Source organism: the organism of the source record quoted next, unplaced genomic scaffold (genome assembly GCF_019419815.1).
Source record: "Pyrus x bretschneideri cultivar Hongxiangsu unplaced genomic scaffold, Pyrus_bretschneideri_v1 Contig32, whole genome shotgun sequence".
Taxonomy (NCBI): domain Eukaryota; kingdom Viridiplantae; phylum Streptophyta; class Magnoliopsida; order Rosales; family Rosaceae; genus Pyrus; species Pyrus x bretschneideri.
The window spans coordinates 312,112-327,633 of record NW_025999635.1 but is presented as its reverse complement, the minus strand read 5'-3'; the positions used below and the strand labels follow the sequence as shown (position 1 = coordinate 327,633).

The following is a 15,522-nucleotide window of genomic DNA, read 5'->3' as shown; positions in this document are numbered from 1 at the left end:
TCTGCTAATAATCCCTAGACATTGCTTTTGGTTCGAAAAGTAAACATTCATGAAGCAGAAACAAAGGTTACAACGGGGCCAGCATAGAGGAAGGCAACACATGGGGAAAATGAAAATGCATAAAGGCGCAACCCAGTAAGCAAAAGACAAAAATAAAGAAAACCCTATTTCCTATTAACCAAACGCAGAAAATATATGTCGTCACCGCCATAAACGTCTTGCCAATAGCCATATTGGAGAAATAACCGAGTGGTCAACTTAACCAAGACATCGCAATAAAATATTTATAAACCTGCAACCAAGAGTACACCACAACCAAAATGCGTCATCAGAAAAGCCGAACCAAGAGATAGACATTGGATCTAAAACACCTTAGCCAAGCCCTGCAAATATATACAAACAGAGTAACATGTGAAAAGGGAGTGAGGTTAAGACGGTATGTGAAATACCCTTACTTTTGTTGAAGTGGCAGACTTTGTGGTCTCGAAGAAAAGTCGACATGCCGATTAGGGGAGGGGCAGTGGAGGATGGAGATGGATTTGAAATCCATCTTTGGTTTGTGGTTTGTGGGTCCGAGCAGAGGTTGGGGTGGGGATGGCGTATGAGGATGAGAGGTAGAAGGAAAAGACGGAAAAGGATGGAAGTTTGGGTTTGAAAAGGGACTGCAAGAAGATAGAAAAGGTGGAAAACTAAGAAAACTAAGAATTAGGTGAAAGGGATCTATGATGGTGAAAGGGATTTATATGTTGGATGGGAGAGAAATCATGTTGTCATGGGGATTGGTTATGTAACATGATGAGTCTAGGAATTATATGTTGTCAAGTTATATTGAATGATGGAGGAATACTATGCTTTCTGTTTGACCTTAGTGGAATAAACGTCTGATTTTGTGTTAGTGAACTACGAATGACTTGATCCCTATTAAGGGTACGTAGGTAGTTTAACGAGGAGGTTAGATGCAACCATAAGGTAAACGAAAAATTTCTTTGCAATTTGATTCTCGAATTGTGATTTGCCATATCTCGGAGACGGGGTATGTGAGATATACGAGTATTTGGTGACATCACATGTCGATCCTGAACGTATGTCGGGATCGGGACGTGACAATAAGTCACGAAGTATTTTAAGGAGTTCTTTCTCAATCCTTGAATAGCCAAGTTTTCTCTTTTTTGACAAAAGATGGGTTTTCTTTTGTTTGTCAAAAAAGAAGAAAGAAGTGGAACAATAAAGAGGCTCAAGTCAAAAGGAAGAGAGAAAGATTTAGGAAGACTTGAATGTGATTTTAAGAAAAGATATAAAGTACTTGAAGCAAACTGAAGGGTGCAAACAGAGGGTAGTGGCGCTGTATGATTCATATAGTCAGTCTCACTTAATGAGATAAAGCTTAATTATTATTGTATGATGCTAAGAGTAAGTTAAGTCGTGCATTGTCTTTAGTTTGTGTCATGTGTGATGCTATTAAGCTTACTCGAAATATTATCTTGCATAATTTTTTTGAAAAGGGTTTTTATTGATGGTCACTTGTTTTTCTTTCGTGATACTTTTCAGGTAGTGTATCTTTTATAAGATGCAGTTTTGTTCTTGATATTCAAGTTGAGTTTTGAATTATCTTACTATGGATGTCTATTGTACTATATTGGAGAGATTTCTTTCAAGTATTGGGTACTTAAGCAATACTTCACATATCGAAATACAATTAAAAAATAATATACACTTATGTATTCATCTAATTATTTTATGACATCTGAAATATCTTGCTGAAATACGAAAAATGATCTTCTCAAGATCCCTTTCACCTAATTTTACAAGTTCATAAATTCAGGTCTTGAAATTTGATTCAACAATTGCAAATAGAGTTCCATAAAAAGTTATAATAATTTTAGCCGTTACATTAAATTTAAGAAAATTAAGAAAATTAAAATAGCAAAATCGACGATAAACGCAGAGAAGCGGCGGAAGAACGTTGGAAACACATCCTTAGACTTTGCTTGAAGATTCAAGAGGGGGTCCACCCACACAGTGAAACCGTACAACTTACTTAATCTATTGTCAAACAAAATTGATGACACAAATTCGTGATGAATGTTTCATGGCGGATTGAAAAAGAAAGAGCTCAAATATTGTGTTCGTAATGTTTGGTAACGTTCAATATCGAAATGCTTTTGCAGTGCGATCAAACAAGAAGAACAAACTTGCTTGTCAAGGATGTAACTCTTTGTTTTCGTTCGCACTCTTCGCTCTTATTTACACGTGGATGCCATTTAGGCACTGTCATGCAACTTGCATCTCTTCTAGAAGCACAGTTCTTTTCAAATTTCTGTATTAAAAACTTGGATTGTTTACGGTCTAAGCTACCCCACAGAATCATCTAAACTTGCAACGACCTCCGTTGTAAAATATCACACATATATACACGAATATATATATATATATATATAAAACACTGTGCAGAACATGACTGGTTCTTCTTTATTTTTTGCTTTGGTAGTATATAATGAGTCATGACTAGTTCTTTGACAGAACCCCACCTTAAAGTTTCATCCTTTATCTTTAATCAAAGCCATCCATCCAACTCTCAACTCTCAACTCTCAATCTTCTTGCTCGGTCTTCGCTTTCACACAAAATACTAGAAGTTGTTCACTTTCCTCCTCCTCCTCCAAATACAAATACAAATACAAAACAATCTACCTTTATTTTATTTTATTATTATTTGGGTTTCTTTTGCTCTCTCTCTCTCTCTCTCTCTCTCTCTCTCTCTCTCTACCAATATTGCTGTGTTTTGTTCTCTCTCTCTCCTCTCACCTTTTTTTTTTGTTTTGTGTGTACGTACGTGGGTGTTCCTAGTTGGTGAGCTAGACCCCCAGCCGCCTTGTATTGACTTGCCTTGGATCATGGAGAGCTCGCTGTTTCTCTGGATACTCCTAAATTTTTCTGCATGATTTCTGGTCTCTCTTTCACAACACCAGAAAGCTACAACGATCTGTATGTATAGGTTCCCAGATTTTTCCTGCAGTGATATATAAGAGGTAAGTTTTTTTTTTTCCTTTTTATCCAAGTGAATTGTATTTTTTGATTTTTTTTATTTGTTTATTTGCTTGTGCATGCCAATGAATTTAACTGTTGATGATAATTCACGTGAATGGAAATTGGATTCTGGGTTTTGGAAATTGATGTTATTTTTCAAGAATTTCATTCCTCGGAGTTTTATTTTAATTAGTTTGACTTTTCTTTTCTTCTGCCTCAATGAAAGGAATTTTTGCAAATTTGACCAGAGTTAGAACAAGAATATGCTTAAAGACCAAGGTTTGAGGGTGCTTAGGCCTTTCTTCTTCATCCCACTGCATCCCGTATTCGAACCCTCCCCCTTTCCCTGAGTCTAGTTTGGAATAGAAATATCGCTTGTAATAAAAATAAATGGATCAATGTTTGAGGAAGTTTAATTTCTGGTATATCAGATGAAAATGTAGGTTCTGTTTGACATCAATTTTATAATTGGACTGTTTTGATTAGGTAGTTTAAATACTTTTTTGGTCTCCTTGAGAGATGGATTTTTTTTCGGGTTATGTCGAAAAAGGAGAATTCTGTGAGCAACTAAATTGAAAAGCTGTGCATAATCTCCTTGTGGTAGGTCTAATTTAGCTTTAAGATATGACTGTTTGCTAATTGAGTTTGTGAAGGGGGAGTTTTTGGGTTTAAACCATTTGAATTGTTGTTAACATTCAAGATTTTGCTTTTCATATCCGAAAATGTACAAGACATGACAAGAATTCTGTTTGCCTAGTGCAGTAAGGTCATCGCCTTCAGCCGGCAATGAAGTGTTTTTATAATTTCTACAACAGAGAGAAGGATGATGAACCAAAGTCTCCTAAGTCTATCTCTACTCGTTCAGCTTCCTCGTTCTTTTCACTCGATCGCGACCCAAGAAAATCTAGTTCCGAGTTCAATTCTCAGAATGCCACTGCAGAGCTTAGTACAACATCGTCCGCGAAGTCATTTGCAGCATTGTCTCAGAGACAGAGTAATAATCTCAGAGAATTCACATGCTCGGAGTTAAAGGCGGCAACAAAGAACTTTAGTCTCTCCCTCATGCTTGGAGAGGGTGGTTTTGGCGGGGTGTATAGGGGTCATATCCAGAGCACAGAAGATCAACATCAAAGAATAGATGTTGCAGTTAAACAACTGAGTAAAAGGGGACTTCAGGCAAGTCTTCTTCCTCTATGCTGATATATATATATATATATATATATATATATATATATATATATATATACACGAGCATAAGATATACACTAATCTGATGGCGAGAGTAAAAGATTCTCACGAGTTATTGGAACCAAATAGTAGTACCATAGCGGTAGAACTAAGGTGGATTATTTTTGTTAAGAATGCGACGCATTTTTTAACTTTCAACAACTACTGCACAATTTCACACAAGAATGAGTAAGTTCTGATAAAAACCTAGCGTACGATACTCAAATAACAAACTATGAAATGATAATAACTTGTAAATTATCCGTGCTCAAATGATAATAACTTGCAAGGTTATGTTGCTCAAAGCTCGGAAAAATGTTATTTACTGTGTGATCTGATAAAATCCTTGCCCATTTCTTCAAGGTGTTTGATATTTTTAATTTCCATCTTTCGTATAACAGGGCCATAAAGAGTGGGTGACTGAGGTTAATGTTTTAGGGGTTGTTGTACATCCAAATCTTGTCAAGCTGTTAGGCTACTGTGCTGAGGATGACGAAAGAGGGATTCAACGGCTCCTGGTATACGAATATATGCCCAACAGAAGTGTGCAAGACCACTTATCTAGCCGATTTCAGATAGCTCTTCCATGGGGCACAAGAATGAAAATAGCCCAGGATACTGCCCGCGGCTTAGCATACCTCCATGAGGGGATGGAATTTCAGGTAATTTCTAGTTGTCCCGGGCCCTTTATGCGTTGAACCACATACGCAGCTCATTATAAAGAATTCTGAGCATTCAGAATTATAGTGTTCATTCTACTTCCACTGATTATTTAACATTGTTTCCAATTTTCATCTCTGGCATAGATTATCTTTAGGGATTTCAAGTCTTCAAACATACTGTTAGATGAACAATGGAATGCAAAGTTGTCAGACTTCGGTATGGCCAGACTTGGGCCTTCAGATGGATTGAGCCACGTCTCTACCGCGGTATGTTCATATATATGCACAAGATTATGCTTACATAACCTCAGAATTGACTTTCTATTATAGTGAATGTCATGTAAGCGAAACGGATGGCTGACTTGCCAAAATCAGTTGTCACGAACTATGATCTTATACATTAAATTACTTCCTGTAGTTTCTTTCTAACTTGCCAAAATAACTTTCCAATTGATCATATTTTTATAGGTTGTTGGAACAGTAGGATATGCAGCTCCTGAGTACATTCAAACTGGGCATCTCACGTCGAAAAGTGATGTCTGGAGTTATGGAATTTTCCTTTTAGAACTCATTACAGGCAGACGACCTGTGGACAGAAACCGACCCAAGAACGAGCAAAAACTCATGGAATGGGTGAGGCCACACCTCTCTTCCGATCCAAAAAAGTTCCAGGTGATTTTGGATCCAAGGCTTGAAGGAAAGTATTCCCTCAAGGCGGCCCAAAAACTAGCAACCGTAGCCAGCCGGTGCTTGGTGCGAGCGCCTAAATCACGCCCCAAAATGAGTGAAGTCTTGGAGATGGTGAACCGAATTATGGAGACGACAGATATGGGAAGCCCGGAACTCCCTTTACACAATGTGGACTCGAAGGAAGATTATTTCGCAGAATCCAAAAGGGAGAGTTTGATGAGGAGGCTTGTGGATCCATTCATCGGAGAGAACTGTTGCTTTAATTGGCTAATAGGGAGACCAAAGATTGTAAATCCTTGTTGAAGTAAGTTGAGGAGCATACTGGGAATTGGCACAGTTGCTAGTTTTGATCATGTAATGGCCTTATCATGCGACAGTGACGCCTCTTTTTTGTTTTGCTCATGCGATGGAAAATCTGCTCTATGTATACTTGCTGAGGAATGGAAATGTAAAGTTGCATATGGATGGCAGTTTGAACTATTAGGATTGGCCTCCTGGAGGCGCTTGGCGCCATCGGAAGAATAACGCTTCAATGAAAATGAAACCAAGCGCCTCCAGGAGAATAACACTTCGATGAAAATGTCTCAATCGATGACATATATATGGTGAGCTTCCAACAAATATAGTATGCTTATAGAATGATGCAATTTGTTCGTGCATGCATATATTTTCTTTTGAGTGAGTTGTAAGTTGGTAAACTCTAAGGTACCCTTCTCCCCGCTTAGAGCAATTGAAAGGGGTCGGGCCACGGAAGAAACCCCCACGCTCGTCCCCTATGAATGCGAGTCAAGATAATCCAACCAAATGCTATCAGGTTTACGATCCTCAAATAAAGCATCTCAACGAAAACATAGAGGCTCCTCAAATTAAATTGAGAGACATTTTGTACTCAGTCAGACTCATGAGAAATTTCATGAGTCCGCCAAATCTCTACCTACCTCTCTTCTTGTTGCTAGCAAGTGGGAATAGACTACTTCTTGGGTAAATGTTCCCATGGTTTCCATGCCGTTTAATACCCTAAATTTAGGGTATTAAAAAAAAAAAAATCTGAACTTTAAAGGGAAAATTTAGGGTAGTTTCACCTTCAACGTTAGCAGATATGCAACTTCACCAGGTTGAGGGGTTCCTGTTCCATTCATACTACTGTTGGCTTATGCGGTATGTCTAGCAGATGGTGAATCCTATCCAGGATCGGAATTGAATATTTTTTCGGTTTTCAAGAAGTGTCTTAATGGGTATCTAACCGCCTTCTAGCATGTATAATGGCTATCGTGGCCTCTTACAAACAAATGAAGAGAAAGCTTGTAGTTTTTTTTTAGGCTAGATTTTGAAATGAGACTAGGAGGTGTAGTCAAACTTGGATTTGAGAGGATTTTAAAAGACTTTAAAATCCTAGTGTAGTCAATTAAAACATTTTAAAGGATTTTAGAATCCATTCAAATCTAGGTGTAGTCAGTTAAAGGATTTTAGAATCCTTTAAAATCTAGGTGTAGTCAATTAAAAGATTTTAAAGGATTTTAAAATCCATCCAAATCTAAGCATATTAAAAAAAATTAAGATTTTAGAGGATTTCAATAAGTTGTGTATTTTGTGGGATTTAAGAGCCAAAAGCATATATAACCAATACTAAAAAGAATCCAACCTCACCCTCTAGGATTTCAAATCCTTCCACCACAATCCATTCAAATTCTTTAAAAATCCATATGAATTTTGTAGGCATCTTTAATCCTCTTAAATCTTATCAAATCTATCACTTTTAAAATTCTTTAAAATCCTTTAAAATCTAAGTTTGACTACACCCCCTTAGGATACGCACATGAACCAAGATTCAGAGGCACTCAAAGTCATATATTGTAGATCCTAGTTCACTTTCCAATCACTTCATGATCAAGAGGTGACTTTAAGAATGTTATGTCAAAAGGACCAACTCTGATGGGAGGAGTACAAGCGATACACCACATCAAATGTTAATAATTGCACACATGTTACAATATAAATAACTTATCACGCAAAAAAAAAAAAAAATCATCAAAATAATGATGTAACTAATTATTTCTTCAACATGCCTTGCAGTCATCATTGTAGAATTTGCAACAAATGTTGTATCGGTTTTTAAAAATCCATGTTAACGCGTAATTTAACGTCTTTGAGTCGGTACCAGAATTTAAAACAATGAAGCATGCGTTGTATTACCATTAATTTATGTCACCAAATAAGGAATATGAAGTCCTCAAGCAAATATTATCCCTTTGATACCCTAAATTTTCGTTTTCAGGTTGATTGTTAAAAGGGGAAAGGATCCTTTCCACCAAGGCACACAATTCGAGTCTTTGAAATTTGATCTAACGGTTAAAGTTATTATAACTTTTAAAGTAGATCTCTATTTATAGCCGTTAGATCACATTTCAAATGTTCAGATTGTGTGCCTTGGTGGACTTGGTGAAGAGGATCCGTATAAGATCTTTTCCGTGTTAAAGGGGTAAAAGATTTTGACTACACTTGTCCCAATATAGAGCTTGTTTGGATGTGCTTTTAAAATGACTAAAAACACTTTTGGTGAACATATTTTTAGAACCAATCCTTGGTAAAAATGCAAGTAAATCCTGGAAAAACACATAACTAGTGCTTTTTGCATAAAGCACTTCAATTACTTTTGAAATCCAAAAATATTTTTCTTAAAAATATTTTCAATCATTTTAAAAGTACATCCAAACGAACCTATATTCTCATCTCCAACTACTAGGCCATACTACTAGGCTCACGGGCCTATCCTGTGACAGATCCATCTATGATTCTCTATATCCCAAACCAGCCTTAACAAGCCAACACGTGGCACAATCACCGGGGAACCGGCAGATCCCGGTGACCTCCGCGTGCCAAATCATCATGTGGAGCGGGGCGGTTTGTTTCACTCTGTTTCAGGTTCCCTCTGCGAAAAGCGAGCCGTATTTAACCCCAACGGGATTTTTCGATTTCTACAAAACACGCCAAATCCAACGGCGGTTTCCAGTTTCAACAAACACTTTCTTATCTTCCTCCCCCGGTGGCGCTTGCGTTCACGACCCCTTCCGTTTGGCTCCCAAGATTCTTCCGGCCCCCGTAATTTGGATTCAAAGGTTGGTTTTTTTTCTTTTAATTTTGCTGGGTAGGTTTTAAATTCAAAGTTTGAAGCGTTTCTGAAATTTATTGGAATTTTTAGGATTAGGGTTTTGTGATTCATGTTCTGCTCTGTGAAATTTAAAGTTTTTTGAACTTTATGTGCAATATATTTGTTTCTTTTTTTAGATTTTACTGTTGGGCTAGTTTAAAGTTTAGATTTTTTTATTGAAATTATAGATGGATTTTGAGGAAACCGATTATATGACTGTGAACTTAGTTTAATAGATTTCAAATAATGTAGTTTCTATTGTTATGATTATGTCCTTTTCGAGTTTTTTTCGGTTATTGAAATTTAACGGGGCTAGGTACTTCAGGAGCAAAGGTAGTGTTGCTAGATAGATGTTAAACGAGCAGATGAAGACATATAACCTTGATCCCGACGTGCTTCGCTGGGGTCTCCATCTCTTGGATGTTTGCACATTGTCGAATGATAATTCTCATAGTACTGTTACGCAATACGACCAGGATTTTAGTCAAGTAGAGTATGTTAGAGAAGGTTATGTTGAGCCTTGTATTGTGGAGAATGATGAGATTATAGCTTATGCTTATCAAGAAGAGTTGTCGAGGCTCGCTTCTGTAGAAACGTCAGGAGCTACTGGTTATGGAGAAGGGCAGTTGGAAGCGTCAATCATTGCGCAGGATTGGCTTGGTCCATCAAATAGGCACAGTGGTACTGGTATAGGATTATGCAAATTGACATTCTCGTTAAGTTCTCTGATTTGCATTTGTGTATTTGTTCTCCTTAATAAGATGAAATGTTGGAAATCTGTAGGGCTTGAAAATGTTCAGGATGCAGTAAATGATTTCGGCACAAATATGGACACCGATGATTATAGACATAATCAACATGGGGTGGATGATCCAAGGAGAAATGGAAACGAGTTAGCAAGTGATCACTGCGAAGGAGAATACTCAATTAATGGGGAAGACTTTTTGCATTCACTGGAAATAACAGATGAATTTTCTCTTGATGGTGAAGTAGGGAGAAGATTGAATCAGATGGCTTCTGTACCTGTAAGTCTAGCTTTTATGGCATCTTGCTGCTGCCATTTAATTATCAAAAGATTATGCATATCATCTGCTGGTCATCTATCCAGGGATGAAGCCAGGATTCAGAAATGGGGTGGGCTGAATCTGAACACATTTTTTTTCGTAATAAAACATATAATATTTTAGTACTTGTACCAAATTTTCTCTTAAAATATCTGTTCTGTAATTATGAAACGAATTTTAATCACAAATGATCTTTTATGTCTCAAACTCATCAATTTCATCACTTTTATACTGTACACTCATCAATATGGTTCTTCGCATGTTGAGATGAATCATATGTGGCCTATAAAGCAAATTATGTGATACCACACAGACTTTTTTAATTAAAATTGTTAAAAAAATTTAAAATAACAAAACAAAAAAAAAAAAACTAAATAGAAATAAAAGATAAGACTAAAGAAGTAAAAAACCGAAACCTCTCTCTCTCGCTTTATACGATGTCACATGCTGCCAGTCACCTCCACGGCAAGCAAACAACCAGCCACCCTGTTAATTCCGGCATTGAGCATTCGCCGACAAAATTCTGCCCCACCTTCCAAACAGCACCCAGACAGCCTGCCAACACCCAACCCACAACCCCAAATCGCAATTCCCTCCCTTCACCCAGCCACTCTCTTCTGGGATTACACCCCCCACTCATCACAGACTGAAAGTTTATTTGTTTAAATTGGTAGAAATTGGTCTCCTGGTATTAATATTCGGGATGGTGTGGGAATAGATCAGTATCCATTTGTCAGTTTGTTTTTTGTTAGGAAACTTTATTGCATGCCAATACACATTTTTAGTTTAATGTTTATTGCAAAATGGGATTCACATTATCATCATTCTTTTGGCAGCATGTTCCTAAAACGAATGAAAAATTACCCTCGGAGGATGAACAGTTATCAGATCATCAGAGGCTTTTGGATAGGTATTTTATGTTAGTTCCACGTATTATATACTTTATTTATGAGTAATGAATTGTCTCCCGGGATATATTGTAAAACCTATGTTTCTGTCTCTGATTTTTTTTAACAGATCGATAGTATTGGGTGTTTCACTTCAGGTGTCTAACGGCCTGTTTGGTATCTTTTTTTGAAAATTTTTTATCATTTCTCAAAACATTTCTTAAGAACATTTCTTTAAAACAATTTTCTTTAAGACTCAAAAACTTGATTGGTTTACGATTTAAATTTTTTAAATCTTACGACTTAAACTGGACGAAGAGATCTAAAAAGAGGGGGTCGCAGGAGAGGGAGAAAGAGGAGAGAGGTAAGAGATGATTGAAGGAAAGAGAAAGAAAAGAGAGGATTGGACGAGATAGAGAGGAAGGGGAGTGAGAGAAAGAACCAAGAGAATGAAGAGAACGGATTGGAGAAGAGACGAAAAAGGTAAAAAAAAAAAAAAGGAGAGAGATAGATTTGGAGTGAGAGGGGAGGAGGGAGAGAAAAGAAATGAGTGGGTTTAAGTTTAAAAACTCTAAAAACTCACTTTTTATGTTTTTAGATAATAGACTATATTTTTGAGTTAATCTTGAGTTCAGTTTTTTAAAATAGTCCTACCAAACAAGTTTTTAAGACCTAAAACTTGAAAATTGTTTTTGAGTTTAAAAAGTTGGATTCAAGTAGAGTACCAAACAAGCCCTAATTTTTTTTCTTTTTCTTCAATAGGCTGCAGTTGTATGATTTGGTGGAGTGTAAGGTCCAGGGAGATGGTAACTGTCAGGTTGGTATTATTTTACTTAAATGATTGGTCTATCATTTTTATTCTTTCATTTTAAAATGATAAATGAAAATTTACTGAGCATCCAAGTTTTGTTGAAGTATATCAAGCGGTGTATTCGCAATGAATAATTTGATGCAGTCTTGATTGAAACAACTTTTTCCCCATTCCCGCTACTCTTTCAATGCTTTTTTCTTTCTGGATTGTAAATGCACTGCTCAAATGTATATGTAACATATCTTTATACATGTAATTTCACATATCTAACTTGCAATATTCCAGAGTCCTCTTCTGAGTTAAGTTGATAGTGTCTCACTATTGTTTTATTTCCCAGTTTCGTGCTTTATCAGATCAACTATATCGTTCTCCTGACTACCATGGTGTTGTAAGAGACCAAATTATTCAACAGGTTGGTTGGCATTTCAGTAAGTGGATCTTTAGTAGTTAAATTCAAGTTATTCTTGTGAAGGTTTTGAAGACGATATTTTGTAATTTAACTACTCATCTTTTTTATGTCTCAGCTGATGAGTCACCCTGAAATGTACGAGGGTTACGTTCTAACGGGTTATGTTGATTATCTAAACAAGATGAGCAAGTAGTGTGCTATTCTCTTTATCCATAATTTTCTATCCTAAAGCTTACATCTTTTTCTCGTTTATTTACTAATTCTTCTTGACATGGATGAAATAGGAACGGTGAATGGGGTGATCATGTCACATTGCAGGCTGCCGCAGATTCGGTATGAATCACTCCCTTTTTGCTAGTTTTTATTTTTTTGCTTAATCTTTTGCTTTTATGTGGGTGTCCATCAGTTCGTAGAGAAACATTCAATTGTCGACTGATATGTCCATTATTTTATTGCAGTATGGTGTCAAGATAGTTGTAATAACTTCTTTCCGAGATACATGTTACATTGAAATCCTTCCGCACATTCAAAAGTCCAATAGAGGTAACGGTTTTAGAAGTTAATAAACTTCCATCTTTCATCCCTCCTCCCTCTATTAGTCACCGTATTTGGTCATGTTTGCTTATATTTCACTTGTGCAGTTATCTGCTTGAGCTTTTGGGCCGAAGTGCATTACAATTCGATTTATCCCCAAGGAGGTAAATCAAAATAAGCGTTTTTTACATACATCTACTGGGAAATAAAAGGACACATTAAATGATATGACTGGCGTTAACATTTGTTATCTTTCCGTTGTATTTTGTTTTCTTGTTCAGAACTTCCTCCGCCCAGCTTAAGGAAAAAGAAGAAATGGTGGAACCTTTGAAACCAGGAATCCACATCTGCAACGAGTCTTTGTTTTCTGTTGAGGAAGCTTCAGTGTCGCATTGACGTTCTCTATCTTTGGCTCCCTGGAGCGGGGGGCAGAATGGCGTTCCTTTGCTTGTTTCTGCTCTGCATTTGCACCGGCAGCTGATTCTTAACCAACTCCCTTGTACATGTTATATCTTCTTTGATTTAGATGGTTTTTTGCTTTTAACATACCTTTGATATATAGAGGATTTGTCCTTCCTTTCTGTAAATAAATTCATCGTTTTTATTCTTAATTATAGTAAATCTTTCTTTCCATTCAATTTTGTACCTTCACATTATGTTCAGAAATATTAACAGAAAATGGACTAAATCAGAACACTAAAAAAATCTTTTTGAATACTTCGTGATTCTATTTGAACAAAGCTCCCCGATTTCAGCCAATAAGGGTTGGTTCAGTTGATAAAGGTTCCTGCTTTCTATGTTGCCACATGAAGATTCGAGTCTCACTGTCAGCAGTCTTGTGTTGGTTGGCGATTTGTAAAAATTAACAAAGGGGGCACAAGCCCCTCCGTAAGTAGCCTCCCTCCCCCCAAAACTTTATAAGGATAAAAACTCCCCGAATCCTTTCCTGTAATTTTTTATATGTAAACCCTTTAAAACCAGGGGGAGATATATATTCGATTGTATTGTACAATTTCTACTTGGCATCGAAGTCCATGTCAGTACCATGGGAATGGACATGTTATCATTTGGTTACGGGAGTTTGTTATTTCGAAATTTGTGGTTAGTACTAATTTTTTCTTCTGAAATTTGAAATAAAAAAACATGTAGTGTGAAGAAATAGTCTAATATGTCACTTAGTTTTACAGTTTAACGATATTCATGTTCACTTGTAAGTAAGTGAAAGATTTTAAGTTTGATTCTTATCAAAGACAAATTTGAACCACATTATTACTAGAAGACTAAGTTTAACTCATCCTTAGATAAAATTATTTGTTAAAAAAAAAAAAAAAAAAAAATTTGGCTGATAGACAAGTAATTTAACTAAAAATTTCTTATTTAAAGGGTCCATAGCTCAATGGTAGAACATTCGACTGCAGATCGAGCTTGACTGAAACTTCCTACAAAAGGCCGCCATTGCTGCAACCTCTCAGTTTATCTTTCTGAATCCGCCCCGCGACAGATTTATCTGATTGTCCCCTAAACCCCTACACATGTTACTCAAGAAACCCACCTCCAAAACCCTAAAAACCCTAATTTTCCCCTCTTTAAACCCAACCTTTTCCTTCCTGCACCTCCCCCAAAACCCTCCTCACACCCACACCCAGAAATCCACCTACGTCGATGTGTACATGAAATGGAAGAAAGACCCTTACTTTGATTCACTCGATCAAATCCACAAGTCCATTGTTCTTAAACCCATCATTTCCCTCAAGAATTTGATTGCCCAAAACCCCAGTGGCTGCATCCCAATCTCTGATGTCTCCAAAAGGGGGATTCAATTGGAGGTCCCCATGAAGGTTGCAAGGTTTCTGAGGCTGTACCCTTCGATTTTCGAGGAGTTTACCGGCCCGAAACACAATCTTCCATGGTTTAGATTGACCCCAGAAGCTGATGAGATTGATAGGGAGGAGAAAAGGGTTTGTGAGGAATGTAGGGAGGATTTAAGGGATAGGTTGAAAAGGTTGATTCTGATGAGCGAAAAAAAGATCTTGCCTTTGAAGATTGTTCAGGGAATGCAGTGGTATTTGGGTTTGCCTGATGATTTCGTGCGAAACACGGATGCCAATTTGGATGAGAGTTTTAGATTTGTGGAGATGGAGGATGGGATGCAGGGGTTGGCTGTTGAGAGTAGTGAGAAGGTGTTGTCAGTGGTGCAGAGGACTGCAATGAAGAGAGGGGTTTATTTCGGAGCTCCGATGGAGGCAGCATGAGTTCCCACTTTTCCCCTCTAAGGGTTTGAGGCTGAGGAGGAAGATTATGGGTTGGTTGGAGGAGTTTCAGAAGCTTCCCTACGTTTCGCCTTACGAGGATTTTTCTCATCTGGATCCGGACAGTGATGTATCGGAGAAGCGCGTGGTGGGGCTTCTTCATGAGTTGCTGAGTCTGTTTGTTGAGCATTCAGCAGAGAGGAAGAAGCTTCTGTGTCTTAAGAAACATATGGGGATGCCGCAGAAAGTGCACAAGGCGTTTGAGAGGCATCCCCATATGTTTTACTTGTCTCTGAGGAACAGGACTTGCACTGCAATCCTCAAAGAGGCTTACCGTGATGAGTCTGCTATTGGGAGGCATCCGCTTTCGGGGGTGAGGATGAAGTACATTGATTTGATGAGGGAGTCGGCCGCGATCTTGAAGAATAGGAGAGTGAAAAACCGGTTTGTTGATCGATTGGATTCGCATACGGAAATTGAAGATGGAAAGGAGATTGCAGAGTGTTCTTACTTGTCTGACAGAGGAGTTCAAAATTAGAAATGAAATTGGAAGCTTAAACTTTGGAAAATTACACGTTCTTTGCCATTTGGCTGTGGATGAGATTTTTTTGACGCAACAATGAAAGAGAACTGAAAAATTACATGTTATTTTGTGAAATTCCACTATGTTCACCGGTTCATTGGACGGCCAGATTTGCATGGCTGAATCTTTAACCTGTTCAAACACGTGCATCTCGTACACCGGGTGTATTGAGTTTTGTGGGTGCTCATTCGCTCATTTCTATTGTAACAATTTGAATTAATTTCTTTTAGGAA

At 37.4% G+C, this 15,522-nt stretch overlaps 3 protein-coding genes across 5 annotated transcripts; all 3 read left to right on the top strand.

The window, feature by feature from the left end:
• The first annotated feature begins 2,500 nt into the window (after positions 1-2,500).
• On the top strand, positions 2,501-6,243 carry LOC103958378 (serine/threonine-protein kinase PCRK1). Its single transcript, XM_048590823.1, has 5 exons — positions 2,501-3,027; positions 3,788-4,201; positions 4,654-4,914; positions 5,059-5,181; positions 5,383-6,243. Exons 2-5 carry the CDS (start codon positions 3,812-3,814, stop codon positions 5,905-5,907), a joined length of 1,299 nt encoding a protein of 432 aa, XP_048446780.1. The 5' UTR covers positions 2,501-3,027; positions 3,788-3,811; the 3' UTR covers positions 5,908-6,243.
• A 2,267-nt stretch (positions 6,244-8,510) lies between these two features.
• On the top strand, positions 8,511-13,095 carry LOC103958379 (OVARIAN TUMOR DOMAIN-containing deubiquitinating enzyme 9). 3 transcript variants are annotated; one of them, XM_009370627.3, is made up of 11 exons: positions 8,511-8,720; positions 9,069-9,439; positions 9,536-9,777; positions 10,653-10,726; positions 11,466-11,520; positions 11,852-11,926; positions 12,039-12,112; positions 12,208-12,256; positions 12,382-12,466; positions 12,565-12,621; positions 12,739-13,095. In XM_009370627.3, the coding sequence occupies exons 2-11, from the start codon at positions 9,103-9,105 to the stop codon at positions 12,786-12,788; spliced, it is 1,098 nt and encodes a 365-aa protein (XP_009368902.1). In that variant the 5' UTR covers positions 8,511-8,720; positions 9,069-9,102; the 3' UTR covers positions 12,789-13,095. The 3 variants fall into 3 exon arrangements, with proteins under 3 accessions (XP_009368902.1, XP_018505669.1, XP_009368903.1); XM_018650153.2 differs by having other exon boundaries at positions 8,512-8,720; positions 9,078-9,433; XM_009370628.3 differs by having other exon boundaries at positions 8,512-8,720; positions 9,078-9,439.
• A 691-nt stretch (positions 13,096-13,786) lies between these two features.
• On the top strand, positions 13,787-15,354 carry LOC103958380 (protein WHAT'S THIS FACTOR 9, mitochondrial). Its single transcript, XM_009370631.3, is given in 2 exon segments — positions 13,787-14,679; positions 14,681-15,354. Coding segments are annotated over 2 exon segments (1,254 nt in total). The 5' UTR covers positions 13,787-13,989; the 3' UTR covers positions 15,245-15,354.
• Positions 15,355-15,522: the final 168 nt, after the last annotated feature.

Coding starts and splice junctions, on each gene's coding strand:
- LOC103958378 (XM_048590823.1), top strand. CDS start 3,812: ATGAAGTGTTTTTATAATTTCTACAACAGAGAGAAGGATGATGAACCA. Junction 4,202..4,653: donor TGAGTAAAAGGGGACTTCAG/GCAAGTCTTCTT, acceptor TTCGTATAACAG/GGCCATAAAGAGTGGGTGAC. Junction 5,182..5,382: donor TGAGCCACGTCTCTACCGCG/GTATGTTCATAT, acceptor ATATTTTTATAG/GTTGTTGGAACAGTAGGATA.
- LOC103958379 (XM_009370627.3), top strand. CDS start 9,103: ATGTTAAACGAGCAGATGAAGACATATAACCTTGATCCCGACGTGCTT. Junction 9,440..9,535: donor AAATAGGCACAGTGGTACTG/GTATAGGATTAT, acceptor GGAAATCTGTAG/GGCTTGAAAATGTTCAGGAT. Junction 12,257..12,381: donor TGCAGGCTGCCGCAGATTCG/GTATGAATCACT, acceptor ATTTTATTGCAG/TATGGTGTCAAGATAGTTGT.